This window comes from Esox lucius, chromosome 11 (assembly GCF_011004845.1).
Source record: "Esox lucius isolate fEsoLuc1 chromosome 11, fEsoLuc1.pri, whole genome shotgun sequence".
In the NCBI taxonomy this organism is placed as follows: domain Eukaryota; kingdom Metazoa; phylum Chordata; class Actinopteri; order Esociformes; family Esocidae; genus Esox; species Esox lucius.
Window position 1 is genome coordinate 9,173,865 of NC_047579.1, and position 20,929 is coordinate 9,194,793.

Here is a 20,929-nt window from a genome sequence, read left to right on the forward strand (position 1 = left end):
CTGTGTATGCATACAGACACAAACACATTGCCAGGTTCATTTTTGGATTGTAATTTTATTTAGCTATTTAACACTGGGTAGATGTTTAACAAAACGGTACTAGCACAAGTAGGCTGCCTTACATGGACAGGCCAATCCAATGGGTCTTTTAACCAATCAGATCTGCTCTAAAACAACATGTTAAAATATCTGATGTGATCAAAATACAAATGAGTGAACAACAGTCAGAATTGGGCTGCTTGTCTAAATGCAGCTGTAGTCTAATGAGTGTTAAGCCTTTAATGAATTGAATCAGATGGGCCAGTTCAGGGTTAAACTCAGATCTGAAAACAAATGATGACAAAACCAGAAAGACTCCTACACAAAAAAACATTTTGCATTACTTCCGTGCAATTTGTGGAAACTAACGGCTACTTATCTGTAACTAGCCACTTATCTTTGAGGTAGGTACATTTTAGTCTTATTTGTAAATGTCATTTATCATTTCCCACTGCAACAGTTGTATTAAGTTGAAGATAAAGCAGAAAATTCATGTTGCGGTATTGTTTCAGAAGATACCGTTTAGTAGTACTTCTTACGTAGTTGTTTTCCTGTTTACTTTAAATCTAACTCTTGTCAAGCTGCTTAGTTTGAAAATGCCATTTCATCCTCTGGTCAGCAGATCAATGCTTTGTATTGTTACTGGCAACAGTAGCTGTACACTTATGTATACAGGCTTGCCTGATTCAACATGTGAATCAGATATGAATCAGGTATGTTTGTCTGGGGCTACAACACAAACATGGGTTGTTGGCAGGACTGGAGTTGAGAAACAAACTAACCCTTCCCTGAGTGAACTATGGATCTGGGCTTGACCACAGGAGGCTGCTGAGGGAATGACAGACAGTCGTTCTGTCTGGAACAAAGTCAGTGGAACAGTTCTTTAAACAAGAATACGGTGGGTTTTGTTCGACTCCAATCATTCTGTTCCAGCAATTACTATGAGCCCTTCCTCTCCCATTAGGATGACCCCCGCCACCTGTGCTGTACACTCAATAATTCTAAACAGTGTGCCTACATCTAGCCCTAGTCCATGATTAGGGATAGAAGTTAGCTTATATAACACCTTGCACAGAAAACAATACATCAATGGATCAGCGGACCAAACTCCATATCCCATAATGCCATGCAGGTTGTCTCTTTACTTCCTGTCTAGCTTGTTGGTGGCCACCATAGCTTTGACATCGATGGGCCGGGCAGCGACAGCCGCCGCCGCCTTCTCCGCCTCCTGCTGCTGCCACAGCACTATGGGGCTGATGCCTGGGTTGCGGTTCTTGGCGTTGGCCTCCAACTGGGCGTCGCTGGAGAGACGGAGAGAGTGAGGAATGTCACTTCCAGAGTACCTGAGTCTTTTTGGGTCATTTAAGCTGCTGCTTCCTGTACTGCTGTAAGTGTTTGAATCCTGCTCACTGCTTTCACAATCTGTCCCCAATGTTTCCATCAATAAGGCATTCATGTCTGACAAATATACACTGACTGTCTACTTCATTAGGTACACCGAGCCGTTTAACTCAAATAACCAAACAGTGAATCATGTGGCTGTAATCAAGTGGATTTAAGTGACCTAAGCGACTTTGATCGTGGTATAATTGTTAACAGACTTGGGGGGTTTCAGCATTTCAGACACAGCAGATCTCGTGGGATTTCCACACACTACAGTGTCTCCAGTTTAAAGGGAATGGTGCAAGAAACTAAAATATCCAGTGTTGGATGAGCAGAAATATCCAAATGAGAGAGGTCACAGAATGGCCAGATGCCTACAATCTGACAGGAAGGCCACAAACACTCAAACAGCCACTCTACAACAGCGGCGTGCAAGAGGGCATTTCTGGAAGCCCAACGTGTGAAACCATAAAGCGGATGGGGCAAAAGGGGCTCCTACCCAAAACCTGACTGGTGTATCTAAACAGTGGCAGGTTTAAATCTAGCCCACTCAGGGGTCATTTTAATAATGAGGTTGACGGTTCACCATTATCCTTCCAGATCTTTTACTTGGCTTGATGCAGGCCAATAAATTCAACCTTCTGAAACACAGTAACATATTTTCCACAACCACAGGATATGTCTTCTGACATGGTTGTTTAAGAAATGAGAAGCTACTCACTGCATCAGTCAGGGTTAAAATAATGTTGCCAGCTGAAAGATATTAATCACTGCAGTCATTTTTGAATTGTAGTACTTATTTAAATCCAGACAGTGCCTTTTTTTGGCAGGCAGAGTCTCGTCTATAAATGACATAGTAGGTCAATGTGCAGTACAATCCAATATACGATGACATTTTGAGGGATCAGAATATCCTGTGGCATCTTACGTGAAGTTGTGAGGAGCTGGAACCAGAGCCTTCTTCTGCATGTCTTTGTAGACTGGAGACTTGAGGTAACGGTAAAAAGTATCCTGAGACAGAGAAACGGAGGGGACACAATGAACGCATGAACGCCATTCAGAAAATGTACACTTCAGTTTTCCGTAAACTGCATTTCAAAGTTAAGGAAGCTTTAGCCACGCCAAAATATTTTTTATTTGCCAAATCAACTTTGAGTTACGTCAGTTGAGTAGATTTCAGGTGATTTTGAAAGAGAGAAAACATTCCATTCATACAAGCTCTAATTACATCCATGGAGTTTCAGCTGGTTGAAGGTTGTAATGGTTTGTAATGCTTTCATCACAAGCCTAAAATAGCCCTTCATAAAAAGTCATCAAGGTCCTCACTATTCCGCATTAACCATGGCTTACTATTCTTGTGAAGGCTTCTATTTCTCACAAGTATAGTAATAAACATACATGATATACTCACAGTAAATACAACACAACACACACCTTCTTCATGAGCAGAAATATGTGTGTCTGGGCGGCATCCAGGACGTATCTGTGAGGACAGTCCAACCCCTTCACAGTCAGACCCATGGTACGACCGTCGATGTTGATCCACCTGGGGGCTCCAGGCTTCAGGAAAGTGCTACACACAAACACACGTACACATGCGCGGGTTAGAACCCCAACATTAACTTCCCCACATACCCCTACTCAGTCTTTCACTCCTGTTAGCGTCACACATGCTAACACACCGACTCACCACAGTGGAACTCACTTAAAAATGAACTGTGACTTCTCTGGAATGGCTGTGGCAGCTCCCCATCTCATCTCCTCAGCTGCCTCGTAAAAAGCCATGTTCTCCCCTGGAGGGAACGGACACAAGGACCGTGGAAGGAAGAAATGGGAGAGAACAACAAAGACCGTAACATTTGGGTGTGTTCTTCTGCTAGGGTCTGTGAGTGTGTACGCATCTTTTTTGCACTTTATAAAATATCATTAATTAGTTTAAGGGCCATACCACTGAATTCAAACACCCTTGAATGCAAGAAAATGTACTTGCTTGAAGATCGCAGCAAAGCGTTGTCAGACCATGGGTATGTCAGACCATGGGTATGTCAGACCATGGGTATGTCAGACCATGGGTACGTTAGACCATGGGTCTGACATAACCAAATTTTGTGACCAAATAACTTCCACAGACACAATCTGACATTCAGATACATTGTAGAACAATTTCAGTTGGCATCATCTGTTGCCAAATCAGTGTGGGTTTGTGGTAAGACACTCGCTGCTGAGAGAGACATAAGTAAGCCAGACTGCAATTTGCCAAAACACACCTGAACACCAGTGTCACTTGAGACCAAACTAGAGCTTTTTGGTAAACCAAACAACATATAAGTTTCCAGAAAACATAATGAAGCCTTCAAAAAAATAACACATTTCCCATGGTCAAACATGGAGGAGGTTCAGTGATGTTTTGAGGCTCCTTTGCTGCCTCTGGCACTGGTTGTCTTGAATGTGAGCAAGGCATCATGAAATCAGGACAAAATCCAAATGAGTATCAGAAAGCTGGGTTTATTTTGAAAGTCGTCAGTCTCCTACGGGGACAGTGACCCTAGAAACATTTCAAAAAGCCCAAAAAATTGGTTCATCAGAAAACACTGGACATTTGTGTAGTGGGCAGCATATGTGAGAGTGTATGTGCTTGCGTGAGAACACACTGACCACTGTGCTCCTTCTTGAGGAACAGCTTGAAGTCAGCTCTGCCTCGTTGGTCACTGATCAGCTCCCAGAAGCTCAAAGCCCATCGTTCCACACTTAACTTAGTGGGTATGTCCACACTATTAGACAACGGACAGGTGGGGAAATATGGTTAGAGAAAGAAAGGCTAGCTGAATCAGTTGAAATCCTAAATCTTCAGTAAACTTGGATTCATATAATCAGGTATATTTTAAAAGGGTGGTGTAAATGATGTTTTGCCAAAAATCTGTTTTCTTCTGTTATGTTGCAAGTATTTTTTTTATTGTGTAGTGGCAAATATACAAAAAATTCTTAATGCCACTGGTCAGTAACCAGGAGATCATTTCAAAGCAAACACTCAAGGAATAAGGAGAGGAATCCAAATATCCTGATATAATCATATTATTTAATAATTTTCTGATTCTTTCTTTGGCTGAAAATTGTTAATGCTCACTGGCACACCTTGCAGCTAGATACAATAATACAAGAAAAAACAAGAGGATGTGGTCTGCAGGTGCAGACAGTGATAAAACAAAGTGGGCGTGGTCTACACGTCCCAAACAGCGATAAAACAAAGGGGGCGTGGTCTACAAGTCCCAAACAATGATAAAACAAAGGGGGCGTGGTCTACAAGTCCCAAACAGTGATAAAACAAAGGGGGTGTGGTTTACAGGTTCCAAACAGTGATAAAACAAAGGGGGTGGGGTTTACAGGTTCCAAACAGTGATAAAACAACAGGGGTGTGGTTTACAGGTTCCAAACAGTGATAAAACAAAGGGGGTGTGGTTTACAGGTTCCAAACAGTGATAAAACAACAGGGGTGTGGTTTACAGGTTCCAAACAGTGATAAAATAAAGGGGATGTGGTTTAGAGGTCTCAAACTGTGATGCATTCAAAGAGATCTATGTAAATTATAATACAATGAATTACTAGAACTTACTTTCTCATGTTAAGTTGCCAGAACTCATCATTGTCCGTTATCCAAGGATTGCTAGGGACAGGGTTTGTCAAGAGCGGGTCGTGGGTGTGGTGAGTTGTCACATACTTGACAAAGCTACAGGATCACAGGGAAATAAATATTGTGAATCCTCATTGTTGTTTCGAACACTTACATGTATAAGAAGCCCAGAACTATCAAAAAATGACAAATTCATTTTTAAGTGAGTTTACAATTTAGTCACTTGACCAATTAGATCAGCTCAGATCAAAAGACAATTTAGAAGGGAAAAAAGATCTGACTGAGGGTACAGGTGTGAACGAAGCCAAACCATAATTAATATTTGGGGGTTCATTTTATTTTGGACATCTCAATCAATCAACCCATCAGTCAGTCAATGAATCAAATCAGTCAATCAAACAGTTGAACGTTTTGACTTACGCTGTAAGGGACACAGAAGATTTGACAGCTGACCTCATCAGGGCTTGTGTGAGGAATATGTTCTGAGGAGGTGGAGATGAGGGGCAAAGAGGAGGAGCAGAGAACAGAGGGAGAGAAGAGGGAGACAGAGAACAGAGGGAGAGAAGAGGGAGACAGAGAACAGAGGGAGAGAAGAGGGAGACAGAGAACAGAGGGAGAGAAGAGGGAGACAGAGAACAGAGGGAGAGAAGAGGGAGACAGAGAACAGAGGGAGAGAAGAGGGAGACAGAGAACAGAGGGAGAGAAGAGGGAGACAGGGAACAGAGGGAGAGAAGAGGGAGACAGAGAACAGAGGGGGGTGAGAATTTGAGAGGAGAATGACAGAGGATAAGGAGAAATGATACTTCTGTCATGTCTGCCCTTTTTGTTGGCTTGTTTGTGTGAAAGTCTTGCTGATCTCTTACCGTTCTCCTGACCATATCGTAGGTTAAGACCTGAAAAACATGTAGGTTTAGACAGAACAACATGTGAGTTTGTTATCATATGTAGGGCTCTAAGGTTCCACTGCTATCTTTAGCTACATCAGAACAGCTAACACAAACATGTACACCACACACACGCACACACACACACACACACACAACACTTTTTCTCTCATAAACAGGCTGCGTTGTACACAGTTTATTTACGACCACAGTCGCTGGCTCAGACCCGGCGGCAGGATGACATGACTGAGGGCGCATTTTTTATAAACGAGGGGCCATGTCTAATCACTGAGGGGCATGTCTAATCACTGAGGGGCATGTCTAATCACTGAGGGGCATGTCTAATCACTGAGGGGGCATGTCTAATCACTGAGGGGGCATGTCTAATCACTGAGGGGGCATGTCTAATCACTGAGGGGCATGTCTAGTCACTGAGGGGGCATGTCTAATCACTGAGGGGGCATGTCTAATCACTGAGAGGGCATGTCTAATCACTGAGGGGGCATGTCTAATCACTGAGGGGCATGACTAATCACTGAGGTGGCATGTCTAATCACTGAGGGGGCATGTCTAATCACTGAGGGGGCATGTCTAATCACTGAGGGGCATGTCTAATCACTGAGGGGGCATGCCTAATCACTGAGGGGGCATGTCTAATCACTGAGGGGCATGTCTAATCACTGGGGGGGCGCATGTCTAATCACTGGGGGGGGGGCATGTCTAATCACTGGGGGGGCATGTCTAATTACTGGGTGGGCATGTCTAATCACTGGGGGGGCATGTCTAATCACTGGGGGGGCATGTCTAATCACTGGGTGGGCATGTCTAATCACTGGGGGGGCATGTCTAATCACGGGGGGGCATGTCTAATCACTGGGGGGCATGTCTAATCACTGGGGGGCATGTCTAATCACTGGGGGGGCATGTCTAATCACTGGGGGGGCATATCTAATGACAGGGGGGGCATGTCTAATCATTGGGGGGCATGTTTAATCACGGGGGGGGGCATGTCTTATCACTGGGGGGGCATGTCTAATCACTGTCCAACCAATTTCGAAGCGGTATATACACTTTTAAAGCCAATCGTAACGTTTTACTGTGATAACTGGACCCGGTCCAATTCGTATACCATCATACGTGTATATGGGGAAACAAGCTTACATCTGTTTCTATCTGAGGGGGCAATGCCCCCTCATGGTGCCGGAACTACTCTGGCTACAGCAGAAGAATCTGTTGTAGACGGGCATATTTAGCCCAAAACAATGAGGGTGTATGAGTGAAGGGAATAAAAGCCCACAGGAATCTGATTGTGTGCTTAATACATTGGTTGGTTAGCCCCTGTGTGTGTACAGACACATCATTTGTTTGATAGTTTCTGCATATATGGACACTCTTCTGGGAAACAGGTGAAGGATGAGATGGAATAGAATCTGCATGAAAGGAAGAGACAAGAAGACAAACTATCAGTTACAGACGGGAGGTGTTAAAGGACCACTAACACTGTATACACACTCAATAGATACTGCAGCAAGAACGAGTGGAATTACAGACCACATGACGTCAGGAGAGGAAGCCACACTAATCCTTCTCACTCTCTACCTCGAACCAAACCGGGGCTCATAATCGTCTCAGTGAAGTCTCAGTGAAGCCATGTGCAAACACACCCAGGCTAGAACGCGCCTAATTCGTACTACGATACAGAGTCCGAAAGAGACAAATGGAGGGAGAGGGAATGAGGAATGGATGGATGAAAGACTGTGTCAAGAATCCTCTTAAAGGAGTAAGCAGATTGGTGAAGGGAGGAGGAGAGGGAATGTGAGATGGAGTGCTGTACCGTCGTAGCCTGGGCGCTAATCCTCAGTAATGTTCTTAGAGCCATAAGCTGAAGGTGGTACTGACCTCTCACAGTGACCTGCACTGAACAAAGCCAGCCTCTCTTCTTACTGTCACCATCCACTCTCTTTCTCCCTTTCCCTCACGCTGTCCCTCCTTTCTTTCCCTCACGCTGTCCCTCCTTTCTTTCCCTCACGCTGTCCCTCCTTTCTTTCCCTCATGCTGTCCCTCCTTTCTTTCTCTCTCGCTCTTTTAGACACTCTGTTTTCTCTGGGACACTCCCCCGGTTTCTCTCCTTGCTTTGTTCCTCCGTCACACTCTCTCTCCTCCCCACATCTCAGACGGCTGAGGTGATGGCATTTGCCATGTTATAACACCGCCGTGTTGTCCACGGTTGCACCTTTTCAGACGTTTCCAAAACGTCCCCACTACATACCCCACTAACAACGCTACATGGGTGCTATTTGGGTCCGGGCTTAGACAGTACCCACCGGTTACCTCCTCTGCGTTGGGGTCGATGAGGCGGTCCAAACCATAGTCCATGCCACTGTGGGTCCGGCGCTGTGAATACAGATCCCCCCACAAATAGCTTTACTCTGATGTGCTTTACCACTGGATAAGAATCGAATAAAAACCAGAGAACAGACTCTGGGAAAGAGACCGGGGAAAGTGTTGGGAGCTGTTAGTAAGGAACATAAACGGAGGTCTATTTGCATTGTTTACAATGAGCATATGGATGTGTTTATTTACAAATCGATCTGGCACTTTACTTTGCTTCACTTTGACATAAACCATTTTATTATCAAATCAATAAAATGTATTTATAAAGCCCTTTTTACACCAGCAGTTTTACAGTGGCTTACAGTGGCTAGGAAGAACTCCCTAAAAGGGACCGGAAATTTGGAAAAAACCTAGAGAGGAGCCATGCTCAGAGGGGTGGCCAGTCCTCTTCTGCTTTTATTACTCAAGTAAGTCCTTTTTCTAATGGAACCCTTATATTGGATTTTCATCATCGCTGTTGAGCTCCCCTTCTGTTTTTTTCTGTTTGCTGCAGGGCTCAGGCCTGTCTTAAGTGAGTAATGACTTGATTGTCCCATGTCCTTAAAACACCTCCAATCTTTATCCTCCTTTCCATCACATCACACATTGTATTCTTTGGCAGTGTTCACCAAAGGTTCAACTGTTTAAACTTCCAGGTTCCCGTGTATTCGCTCACCAACACCCGTGTGTAAACGGTAGATGTTAGAATGGACATTCCTGGATGTAGACTTCATTCTCTCACAAAGCCCTGGTTCTCCAGCTACTTTTAGTTCTCAGTGTGAGATACTGCTTCTTTAGCCCGTTACTGAGAAACTCCTTATTGGAAAACCTCCCATAGGAAAAAAGTTAAGCAGTCAGTTAAAAATTACCATTTGTGGATGCACAACAGATATTTTTTACTATCAACAAATTCTCCAAAAAGTGATAGGTTTAGAAAAAGTGTTTGGGAAAGAGTTAAGGTTTAGAAAAAGTGTTTGGGAAAGAGTTAAGGTTTAGAAAAAGTGTTTGGGAAAGAGTTAAGGTTTAGAAAAAGTGTTTGGGAAAGAGTTAAGGTTTAGAAAAAGTGTTTGGGAAAGAGTTAAGGTTTAGAAAAAGTGTTTGGGAAAGAGTTAAGGTTTAGAAAAAGTGTTTGGGAAAGAGTTAAGATTAGGGATTCGATTTAAGGTCTGTGTTGTTGTTAGTAGATGAAATGTTATTGATAGTTTGTTGATCTGCAGATTGACTATCCAAATAAAGTGTTACCAAGCAATCCTCTCGAAAAGTGATCTCCTGACTTAGATGAAGTCAACAATCTTCATTACATTTAGGAGGCAGGCTCTGTAGAGGTCAGACATCCTTACCCACTAGGGACAATGGACAGACCAATTCTTAAGACAATGGAAATAAAATATGCTGCCTTGTGGATATTATTGAATTGATGGACAGTCCCGTGATCCTATCAACAATCCCCATTTCTTGTTCAATCTTCTTACATCAGAGGTGGGACATTAGCTCCCTGTTCTTAAAACACACAAGTTCATCATTACCTCAACACTTAAGTTAATCAGTGTTAAACAGTTAGCATCTGTATCATTAGGTTAATCAGTGTTAAACAGTTAGCATCTGTATCATTAGGTTAATCAGTGTTAAACAGTTAGCATCTGTATCATTAGGTTAATCAGTGTTAAACAGTTAGCATCTGTATCATTAGGTTAATCAGTGTTAAACAGTTAGCATCTGTATCATTTGGTTAATCAGTGTTAAACAGTTAGCATCTGTATCATTAGGTTAATCAGTGTTAAACAGTTAGCATCTGTATCATTAGGTTAATCAGTGTTAAACAGTTAGCATCTGTATCGTTAGGTTAATCAGTGTTAAACAGTTAGCATCTGTATCATTAGGTTAATCAGTGTTAAACAGTTAGCATCTGTATCATTAGGTTAATCAGTGTTAAACAGTTAGCATCTGTATCGTTAGGTTAATCAGTGTTAAACAGTTAGCATCTGTATTGGGGGCTAAATGGACTAGATGAGCTTTGAACCAGTATTGTTTCGGACTAAGGGGTGGTGTAGCTGTTTGGTTGTTGTTTTTCTGTTTTTCCATGCCATGGGCCTAAGATGTGAGTGGAGGGGTCAGAGACATCACTAAACAGGGTCAGTGAAGGAGAAGGAGGGGCCATGGGTGGGCTGACAGGAGCAACACCCTTCAAATGTGCACACACACACACACGTCTCTAGAGTACTCACTGGCGGTCTGTGTACTATCCAGTAAGCTCTCTCCTGACAGTCAAGAACCACCCGGTCTGGCTTCTTTCTTTCCTTAGAGGCCCTGACAGTGAAGAAAGAGATGAGTCAGGGAGATGGACAGGGTTAATAATAGCAAAAAGGAGGTACTTGGTAAATGGACAATATGGGCTGTGTCCAGTCATTGTTTCGTGCCAAGCCTAAGAACAGCCCTTATTGCCTACAAACCACACCCGCTTATGCTCTATTGTGCCTTTAGGTGGACAACATACTTGTACTGTTCTGTAGCTTGCATGACGATGAAATCCCACTTGTAGTTCATCCATTTGTGTAGGTTGTTGTAATGTTCCTGTGGAAAACAAGAGGAGAGCTTTACTTGTATATTAAATTCCTCTTGTTTGGGATCAGTCCCAACTTAAGCTTCCGACGTGAGGAAGCTCCACTGTACCTGCTCATAGGGCTCCAGCATTCCCTTCTTACGGATGTTTCTCTTGGCTAAGTAGATGGCTTTGAGGAGATGAGAAAACAGAAACAGAAAATGTACAATTACATAAATCTCCAAGCTTTATCAGTAGAAATTACTTTATTTTACGTCTCAGCCATGAACAGTTCCTACAATAACATTTTCTATGTGACAGGACTGAGAATGGATTAAATAAACAACAGAGCTAAACTGTTTTCTTTAGTATATGCATTGCATTGAAAAGTATTAGCCCCCTGTCTGATTTTTCACATTCAATGTGGTCAAGTCTATTTGCAGGTTGTAGTGGGGAAGGAATGACAGTGAATTTAGGTGCTTGTTTAATTTCTTTTGTGTGTTAGGTAATCATAATACAATCTTCAGGTGTAAAAACCTTGTTGCCCCTTTAATTAACTCCACCCAACAAAAAGGGATTATTAAAGTCAGGCGTTTCAAAACCTTAGTGCATAATCAGGTCTGATTTGGGCCAGCCCTGTCCAAGATATTTATTTGATTAATGTTGGCCCTAGCCATGAGATTATAATTGTGAGCACATATGTTGCAAAACCACATCATTCCAGGTTGAATGAGAATATGCATCTCCAAAAAACAGTTGTTGCATATCAGTCTGGAACATGTTACAATGCCATGTCTAAGGCTCTGTGGCTTTCCCAAACCACATGTAAACCATACTGTCCAAACTGAGATTGTTTGGAACAGTAGTTTATCTTCCCAAGACTGTCTATCCTCCCCAAATCTCTCCAAAAGAAAGGCGTAAAAACAAACAGGAAATCACAAAGAACCCAAGAACTTTATCCAAGAAGCTGCAGGCCTCACTTGCCACAGCTAAGATCAGTTTACATGACTCCACCATCAGAAGGACAGTGGGCTAAAATAGGATTTATGGAAGATTAGTGAGGTGGAAATCCCTGCTCACTTTAATGATTATTAATGCTTGTTTGCCAAAGTAACTGGATGATCCTCAAGTGTTCTATGGATGAGTCAAAGACTTTAGGTGGCCCCTTTGGGCTTGGTTATGTCTGGAGAAAACTAAACACTGCATTCCACAGAAAGAACCTCATACTAACGGTCAAGCAAAAAACATGCAGGCATTGAAGGAACCATGAAATCTACAGGAGAAGGTCAGGCTATGAAGCTGAGGCACAGCTGGGTCATGCAGAAGAGGTGCTGTGAGAGATGGATTAATAACAACAGGAAGTGTTTGTTTACCATCATTGCTGTTAAAGGTGGTGTGAATTGTTTTTGAATCTAAGGGGGTGATTAGTTTCACCAAGGGCATTCTTAAATATATATATATACTTCATGAAATATGTAAGGTTAAAATAAATAAGGTTTACTTTTGAATTGTTTGTTCACTCAGTTTCCCTTTTATCTAATATTAGGTTCTGGTTGAAGACTGAACAATCAGGGTCAGTTTCACAAACACGGCTAAACCCTAATCCCTGACAACAACAAAAAATCAGGATCAATAGAAAATTCAGGACTAGTCTTAATCTGCAAATATGCAAACATGCAAATGCATGGTATATAATAATTTTCAGTGACCTTATATTATTAACTTCTACTTGATGTAAGTATATGTGGATCTTTCTACTGTTTGTACTTTCCACACCCAAGTAACCTACACTCTGCCTCTTCCTGCTACTCATCTCTTAAAATTAATATTTATTCCCTGTACAGAAGGGAAATAAAATGAATATTTATTCCCTGTACAGAAGGGAAATAAAATGTATATTTATTCCCTGTACAGAAGGGAAATAAAATGAACTGCAACATATTTGGCTTTGTTTAGTTCTATTGTTCTTACATGCTGTTTAGGGACCATTTCACCACTGCCCTCGTCTCAACAGCATGTGGTTAGGGTTTCACTGATTTGCTGAAGCTCAAATCAGTGAAACACAGGTACTGAATAAATGCACTCACCATAGTCAATGTCCTCAGCAGGCCACTTCTGCACAGGCCAGAAATAAGGAGTCTATGGAAGGTTGGTTAAAGGGAGAATAGGACTATCAACAGCTGTAACCCAGGTAAGACTATAGACAGCAGTTGAGAAGGTTAGTGCTCCATGTAGACATTTGTACCTTAAAATGTTAGATAGTGCTGTGTACACTACCTATAGGCTACAGGGAGATACGGGAAGTATACGGTCAGTTACAGGGGGATATACGGGCAGTTACAGGGGGATATACGGGTAGTAACAGGGGGATATACGGGTAGTAACAGGGGATATACGGGTAGTAACAGGGGATATACAGGCAGTTACAGGGGGATATACGGTCAGTTACAGGGGGATATACGGTCAGTTACAGGGGGATATACGGTCAGTTACAGGGGGATATATGGGCAGTTACAGGGAGATATACGGTCAGTTACAGGGGGATATACGGTCAGTTACAGGGGGATATATGGGCAGTTACAGGGAGATACACGGGTAGTAACAGGGGGATATACGGTCAGTTACAGGGGGATATACGGTCAGTAACAGGGGGATATACGGTCAGTTACAGGGGGATATACGGTCAGTTACAGGGGGATATACGGTCAGTTACAGGGGGATATACGGTCAGTTACATGGGGATATACGGTCAGTTACAGGGGGATATACGGTCAGTTACAGGGAGATACACGGGTAGTAACAGGGGGATATAGGTAGGTACTGTCAGAGTGACACAGGTAGTGAGTTAGGTAGTTACAGTCAGGGTGACACAGGTAGTGATATAGGCAGTAACAGTCAGGGTGACACAGGTATTGATATAGGTAGGTATAGTCAGAGTGACACAGGTAGTGAGTTAGGTAGTCATAGTCAGAGTGACACAGGTAGTGAGTTAGGTAGTTACAGTCAGGGTGACACAGGTAGTGATATAGGCAGTTACAGTCAGGGTGACACAGATAGTGATATAGGTAGTTAAAGTCGGGGCGACACAGGTAGTGATATAGGCAGTTATAGTCAGGGTGACACAGGTAGTGATATAGGTAGTTAAAGTCGGGGCGACACAGGTAGTAATATAGGCAGTCATAGTCGGGGCGACACAGGTAGTGATATAGGTAGTTAAAGTCAGAGTGACACAGGTAGTGATATAGGCAGTAACAGTCAGGGTGACACAGGTATTGATATAGGTAGGTATAGTCAGAGTGACACAGGTAGTGAGTTAGGTAGTCATAGTCAGAGTGACACAGGTAGTGAGTTAGGTAGTTACAGTCAGGGTGACACAGGTAGTGATATAGGCAGTTACAGTCAGGGTGACACAGATAGTGATATAGGTAGTTAAAGTCGGGGCGACACAGGTAGTGATATAGGCAGTTATAGTCAGGGTGACACAGGTAGTGATATAGGTAGTTAAAGTCGGGGCGACACAGGTAGTGATATAGGCAGTTACAGTCAGGGTGACACAGGTAGTGATATAGGTAGTTACAGTCAGTGTGACACAGGTAGTGATATAGGTAGTTACAGTCAGGGTGACACAGGTAGTGATATAGGTAGTTAAAGTCGAGGCGACACAGGTAGTGATATAGGTAGTGAAAGTCGGGGTGACACAGGTAGTGATATAGGTAGTGAAAGTCGGGGTGACACAGGTAGTGATATAGGTAGTGAAAGTCGGGGTGACACAGGGAGTGATATAGATAGTGAAAGTCGGGGTGACACAGGGAGTGATATAGATAGTGAAAGTCGGGGTGACACAGGTAGTGATATAGATAGTGAAAGTCGGGGTGATACATTTAGACATTCAGGTAGACATGCATGTAGATCAGAGGTGGTTACCTGAAAGCGGTAAAGTGTGCTGTCAGCAACAAGGACCAACTTCCTGTGGTTCTGGAGGGGGTAAATGTATCCGTAGGCCACAAGCATCGTCCCAAACGCCTGGGCCTCTAGTAGATGGGGGAGGGGAAGAGAGTAGAAGGAAGTAGGGTAAAACGGAGAAGTGGGGAAGAAAGAATGAGTATTATGCCTATTGTACTATCAAAGCTTCACTGTTTTTGTTTTGCTGATGTAAGCATGTGGCAATGACATGGTAATTACATAAAACAAATATAGGTTTATATTGTGTAAGATTCATTGATATGAGTACCAATGTGAATCTTATAATATCCAGTTACTAACCTTCTGTGGTAACCTTCATTTTGGTTACAATCCAAGCCAGAATGTCCTGACCTGTGTAATGACAATTTAATGTAAATATTCAGAGATGACCAGTTGTTACACATCTGGCCTTCACACATTGTTTCTAGAAGGCAATAAACCTGGCTCAAACAAAATCCAAATATATACAATATATGGACCAATGTGTAAGGCCATACTTCTTTAGGTTGTCATTGAAAATCAAATACAAAAGAAGACAAGCACAACCAAAGCAGGAAGTCCAGTGACTGGACTACGATGACAATCACATGGCATCACATCACATGGTCTGATCTCCAGCGACTGTCTGTCCAGCCTGCATCCCAAATGAAAGGCCATTCCCTACAGTGCACTGCCTTGGGCGAGTTCCCAACACAGCTAACAAGGGGAATTTCATAGGGAATAGGCTGCCATTTGGAACACACACTTGAACTTTGCCTTAGCCGTGGTCTAAGCCATGGATTAGCGGGACTCTTGGGAGAACAAATCACCAAACAGATCTTTTCAGATCTCATCCACTTGACAGCAGCCTTATATAGCCTCAGGTAGCAGCTTAGCAGACAGACAGTGACAGTCTGCAAGAGAACTGGTTAGTCGAATATCTTCTTTGTCTGACTCTTGATACCAACAATGGGTTCCTGCATTACTGGTGAAAATATAACTAATCGCACAATTACGCATAATCAAATACCAACATGAACAACCCTTGCTGGGATTGAAATGCTATGTCTAATGTGCACCATGCAACTGCGACAACATCAGCTGGCACACATGTTTATGCTATTTGGTGAGTTGAAATAATGGACGTTGGTTGCTGATGTGGCCAGTAAGTCATCACACTGATGCGACGCTGAGTGCAAAGCAACGCCACGCAAAGTGGAGATGTAGTTTTAACGAGGCTGACATCTTGTTTTAGGAGGCCCTCACCAGTGATGACATGTGGAATGCTGGTGATGTTGAGTTTCTGGTCGGAAGCCTTCACCCCGCTCTTAGGGTCCTGCATCTCCACCACAAACGCCTCCACCTGAGGAGAACCGTGAAAGGAGAAACAGTGACTACGTACACGTGCAAATACACCCTTAAAGAAACGTTCGCACGACATCTCACCGGCTCAGGTTTAGTCACAATAACATGTCCAGGTGTCCTTAGAAGAAAGCTAAGTATTTTGTCATGAAAGCTATCTTTGATAAAGATGTCGTCGAAAAAGTATGTTAACTGAAAATGCACCTTACATCTGTCATGCAATAACGGGATGCTTGAGATAATGAGCAGCCATGGCTCTGGTGTTTATTTGGACCAATCACGATTTCACAGCCATTAGCATCTCTTTCATTTCAGATGGGGCGGTGCATTCGGGCCATAGACCTGTTTGTTATGTTTATAAGGGAATGGTGCAGCCCGACTCTCTTCCCACACGCGGAGCCCTGTCCTGGGGGGATCCAACGGTCCACGCTGCTGCCTCCGGTGCACATGTCCTGCTGTGGGGTGGCTCTAATCCCGTCCCACTGCCCTATGAACAGAAAGTCCTCCATCCTTCTCTGTCCTGTCCTACGGGGCATAACAGTGCCTGATGTGTTGGGTGCATGGAGCAGCGTGAATGTACACAAGGCTGCTGGTCCTGATGGCGTCCCCGGGCGTGTGAACAGAGCATCTGCTGGGCAGCTGGCCGAGGTCTAAACAGGCATTTTCAACCTGCCACTGGCCCAGGCGGTTGTCCCTACGTGCTTCAAGGCTGCATCCATTGTGCCAGTGCCCAAGCAGTTGACTGTGTCTAGCCTGAAGGACTTCTGACCTGTCGCACTCATCCCCACGATCATGAAGTGCTTCAAACCACTGGTTCTGGCCCACCTTAAGTCCTGCTTCCCCCCAACATTGGATCCCTACCAGTTTGCCTGCAGGTCAAACACGTCTACAGAGGACGCCATCTCCATGGTCTTACACTCTGCCCTGACCCACCTGGACAAAACCAACACCTGTGTGAGAATGCTGTTCATAGACTGTAGCTCAGCATTCAACACGGTCATCCCCTCTAGGCTGGTCATCAAACTCCATGATCTGGGGATCAGCCCCTCTCTCTACAGCTGGACTTTGGACTTCCTAAGCAACAGACCCCAGTCTGTCAGGTTAGACAACTTCACCTCCTCCACCCTGGTCCTGAACACTGGTGTTCCACAAAGCTGCGTGCTGAGCCCCCTCCTGTTCTCCCTCTTCACCCATGACTGCATTCTTATAGACAGTTCCAACGGACAACACCACGGTGGTAGGCCTGATCAGTGACAATGACAAGCCAGCCAACTGGGAGGTCAAGTGCCTGGCAGCATGGTGCGCTGACAACAACCTGGCCCTCAATGCAAAGAAGACCAAGGGGCTCATTGTGGATTACAGGAAGTCTAAAGGCTGGAGTCACGTCCCGGTTCTCATCAATGGCACTGACGTGGAGCGTGTGTCCAGCTTCAAATTCCTGGGTGTCCAAATCTCTGAGGACGTCTCCTGGACCCTCAACACCTCAGCCCTGGTCAAAAAGGTGCAGCAACGCCTTTACTTTTTGAGGAGGCTGAAGAAGGCTGCCTGTCTTCAAAGATCCTTGTGAACTCTTACCGCTGCACAATCGAGAGCATTCTGACTAACTGTGCCACAGTGTGGTTTGGCGGATGCTCTTTAGCCGACCGGAAGGCCCTGCAAAAGGAGGTGAAAACCTCCCAGCACATGCCCACCGCTTAGTACGGCCTTCTCAGTGCCTTGTTGCACTACTCTCTTTGTACTACTGGACTCTGACACTGCTTCACAAAGTCTGATAAGAACGTTTTCAGTCGCTAAATGTACATGTCTACCTTGGGAACCTCACTGCTGCAATCCCTGTATTTCAGTTGCACATGCTACCTTCCATTTGCCTTCATTACACATATAAAATTGCCATTTGAACTGCATTTGACTTCATTGCACATCTATACATCCCACTATACACCACTTGTAACACACATTATACCTAATACTTTTCTGCCCTCTTATATTTGCACTTCTGGTTAGATCCTAACAGCAATTCGTTGTCCAGTACTTGTACTGTTCAGTGACAATAAAGTTGAATCAAATGGAAGTTTCTTCAAAGCACACATGGATCCAGAGCTGGAAGTGATGTGGTGATGTATACCGTACGACGCTTTGGACCAATGACATGTGGAGGACGTGATTGGCTCAAAGCCATGCACCCCAGCTGTCCAAGCAGCTAATTGGTTTAAATGTTAGACTGAGCTATAAGTTTGGATCTCTCAAATGTCTGAATCTGGTGAAATTAGGACATTTTGCCAGTCCCATCTTTCAAAAACAATCCAACAAATAAAAGGTATATTCTAGGTTTGGGGTTAGGGATATAATTTGTTTTAGGGTAAGGAGTTAAGGTAAGGATTAGATTCATGGTTAGAGTTTAGGGGTTAAGTTTAGTGTAACAGTTTATGTAAAATATAATTCCAAATGGAAATCGATTTTGGTGCCCAATTTGTAAAAAGAAGTGTGGCTGTGAAGGTGTGGGTCCTTAGTTGCAAATCAGAAATAGAGTTGCATTGGTGGGGAACTGAGGATGTGTGTGTGTGTGTGTGTGTGTAAAAGAGTTTCTTTTGATGAAGCTACACAGACAGGGTATGACAACCGTTTCCTGATGGCATCCCAGCTGGTACAGCTACTGATTAGTGCCAGCCAGGTAGTACATAGGTACAGTTAGTACAACCAAAGATCTGTCAATGCTTCTCACTCATATAGGATGAGAATTTGATTTTTATTAGGATTAGATTTTTTATTAGACATTCCATAGAATACAACATAATTTAAATACATTTTATATTTCTTAAAACAAAATAATGGATGAAAATTGAGAAATACTGGGTTAACTGAAAAACGTCTCATCTGTCAGACTGAGGTATATACTTGATTAGGAATGATTAGTTAATAGAAAGTCTGTTCTTTTCATGAATACCATTAAGTGATAAATGGAAATGGCCCATATTCCACAGGGAGGAACTGATCTTAGAAACCACACACAGATACAGAGTTTAGCTGAGGTTTACTGGCAATACACCACATAGGAGACGCTATATTGCTATAAAAAATCGTTACCAACCAATTAGAACAGTAAAATGTGTGACGTCATACCCGTGGAATAACATCTCTCATAAAACTATTGGTTTGAATCCTAAATGCTGATTGGCCAATAATCATTGTATATGAGACTGTATACCCTGTGTATGATATTACATAACTTTTTACTGCTTTAATTGCATTCGTAACCAGTATATATGCGCAATAAAGCATTCTAGGGGTTTGTGATATATTGCAAATACAGTACCTTGGCACACTCCGCAATGCATCGTCCCTTAGAAAAACTCTTGGCGTGGTATATTGGCCATATTCCACACCACCTCTTGCCTTACTGCTTATATATACACAATATATCTGCCAATCTGCATTCAGAATTTGAACTACTTGGTTTATAATGACAAATCACGTTGAAATGTACAGGTGGGTTAATATATTATAGGCTATTATGCATTAGTGAGACACTTCATGTTACTGTAGACAATAAAAATGATACTGACTGACATCATTTTAGCGCATGGTCTCCAATTTTAGATGGTTTTTAGATGGAGTTTTACACAAACTACAATGATGTCACACTAATCAATACCACTACGCTTAATGTCCGACCACTGGTGAATTCACCCTAACTTACCTTTTTGAGGCATGCCATCCGTGGTCGGTAGTGTTGACCATGATCTCGAAGGGTTCTAATTGTCATATTTGCGGTTAGTTAATAAGGTTCAGGCGTGAAACCTCTATTAAAAATATTTATAATACAGCTTACTCCGGGGCTGGGATCTTGAGAACGTATTCCTTAACCGCGTCCCTCCGGTATCGGGATTGAAGGAGAGGTCAGAAAGCACGAGGACGGATTCATCAGCCAATGAAAATTCGGCTTAGCTCTGTTCTCATGAAGTGTTGCATGAGATAGACTAGCACCTCCAGACTAATCAATCAATTGGGTGTCAATGATGCCTTGAGTTTAGTTGAACGTGACATTAATTGGAATTGGCCTATCATTAAGTTAGGCTTATATAAGCCTAGGCCCTAGGGCAATATAAACTCAATAGCAAATTAATTTGGCAAAAGACAAATATTCATTTTAGAGGACAGTTGGTGGGTAAAGTATCTAACCACACCACTCGACATTTTATAAATATCGGGACAATGGGAGTTTTTGGAAAATAAAATGAAAGTTATAAATTTTAATGTATCGCTCATACATTTAATCTTGGAAAGAGATGGTGCCTAACCGATATACCTCATGTGATGGTGCTGGACTAACTTGGGCTGCTTGGACTAGCGCTGGGTCGTGGACTTCCCAGGTATTAACTGCCCTCTAGCGCACCCAGGTGTCATTACACAAATGCCTTCGAATGAATCCTGAAAGTGACATGCCTCCATGCACACCTCTATTTATGTGATGTCATACCACTGACATTTAATAGTAGGCCTAGACTACTGTTACGTGTTAGGCAGAAATGTGGAAACACGTTTTTGTGCATGGAACAATATACTGTCGTTTTAATATGAAAATAAAATATAAACCAACTACTATGTTTAAATAACTGTAGGCCACGTACGGTCATAATAAATGTATAGACCGAATCATTAATTTAATATAAGTTATTCTAGCAATTACAATTAAGTGGAATCTTAAAATGTGAAGAAAGATTAGACAGATGTTGGCCAAAGTGGACCGAATTGTAGGGTAGCAAGCAGTTAAACATACAT

General features: G+C 43.0%; 1 protein-coding gene across 2 annotated transcripts; it reads right to left on the minus strand.

Moving 5' to 3' along the window:
• Positions 1-35: 35 nt before the first annotated feature.
• Positions 36-20,103, minus strand: rgs9a (regulator of G protein signaling 9a). 2 transcript variants are annotated; one of them, XM_010873879.4, is made up of 17 exons: positions 19,848-20,103; positions 16,055-16,151; positions 15,110-15,160; positions 14,771-14,877; positions 12,934-12,985; positions 10,978-11,036; positions 10,802-10,878; positions 10,533-10,614; positions 8,266-8,328; positions 5,914-5,943; positions 5,471-5,532; positions 5,033-5,146; positions 4,078-4,193; positions 3,128-3,215; positions 2,834-2,995; positions 2,351-2,433; positions 36-1,340 (listed from the first exon to the last, which is right to left on the minus strand). In XM_010873879.4, the coding sequence occupies exons 1-17, from the start codon at positions 19,911-19,913 to the stop codon at positions 1,285-1,287; spliced, it is 1,365 nt and encodes a 454-aa protein (XP_010872181.1). In that variant the 5' UTR covers positions 19,914-20,103; the 3' UTR covers positions 36-1,284. The 2 variants fall into 2 exon arrangements, with proteins under 2 accessions (XP_010872181.1, XP_010872180.1); XM_010873878.3 differs by having other exon boundaries at positions 2,857-2,995; positions 19,848-20,101.
• Between the last annotated feature and the right edge of the window lie 826 nt (positions 20,104-20,929).

Bases quoted from the DNA above. Each gene is read 5' to 3' on its own strand.
- rgs9a (XM_010873878.3), bottom strand. From the start codon at position 19,913: ATGACAATTAGAACCCTTCGAGATCATGGTCAACACTACCGACCACGG. The intron at 8,329-10,532 runs GTGAGTACTCTA...CTGTATTCACAG, and splicing joins GGATAGTACACAGACCGCCA to CGCCGGACCCACAGTGGCAT. The intron at 5,944-8,265 runs GTAACCGGTGGG...CATGTTTTTCAG, and splicing joins TCGACCCCAACGCAGAGGAG to GTCTTAACCTACGATATGGT.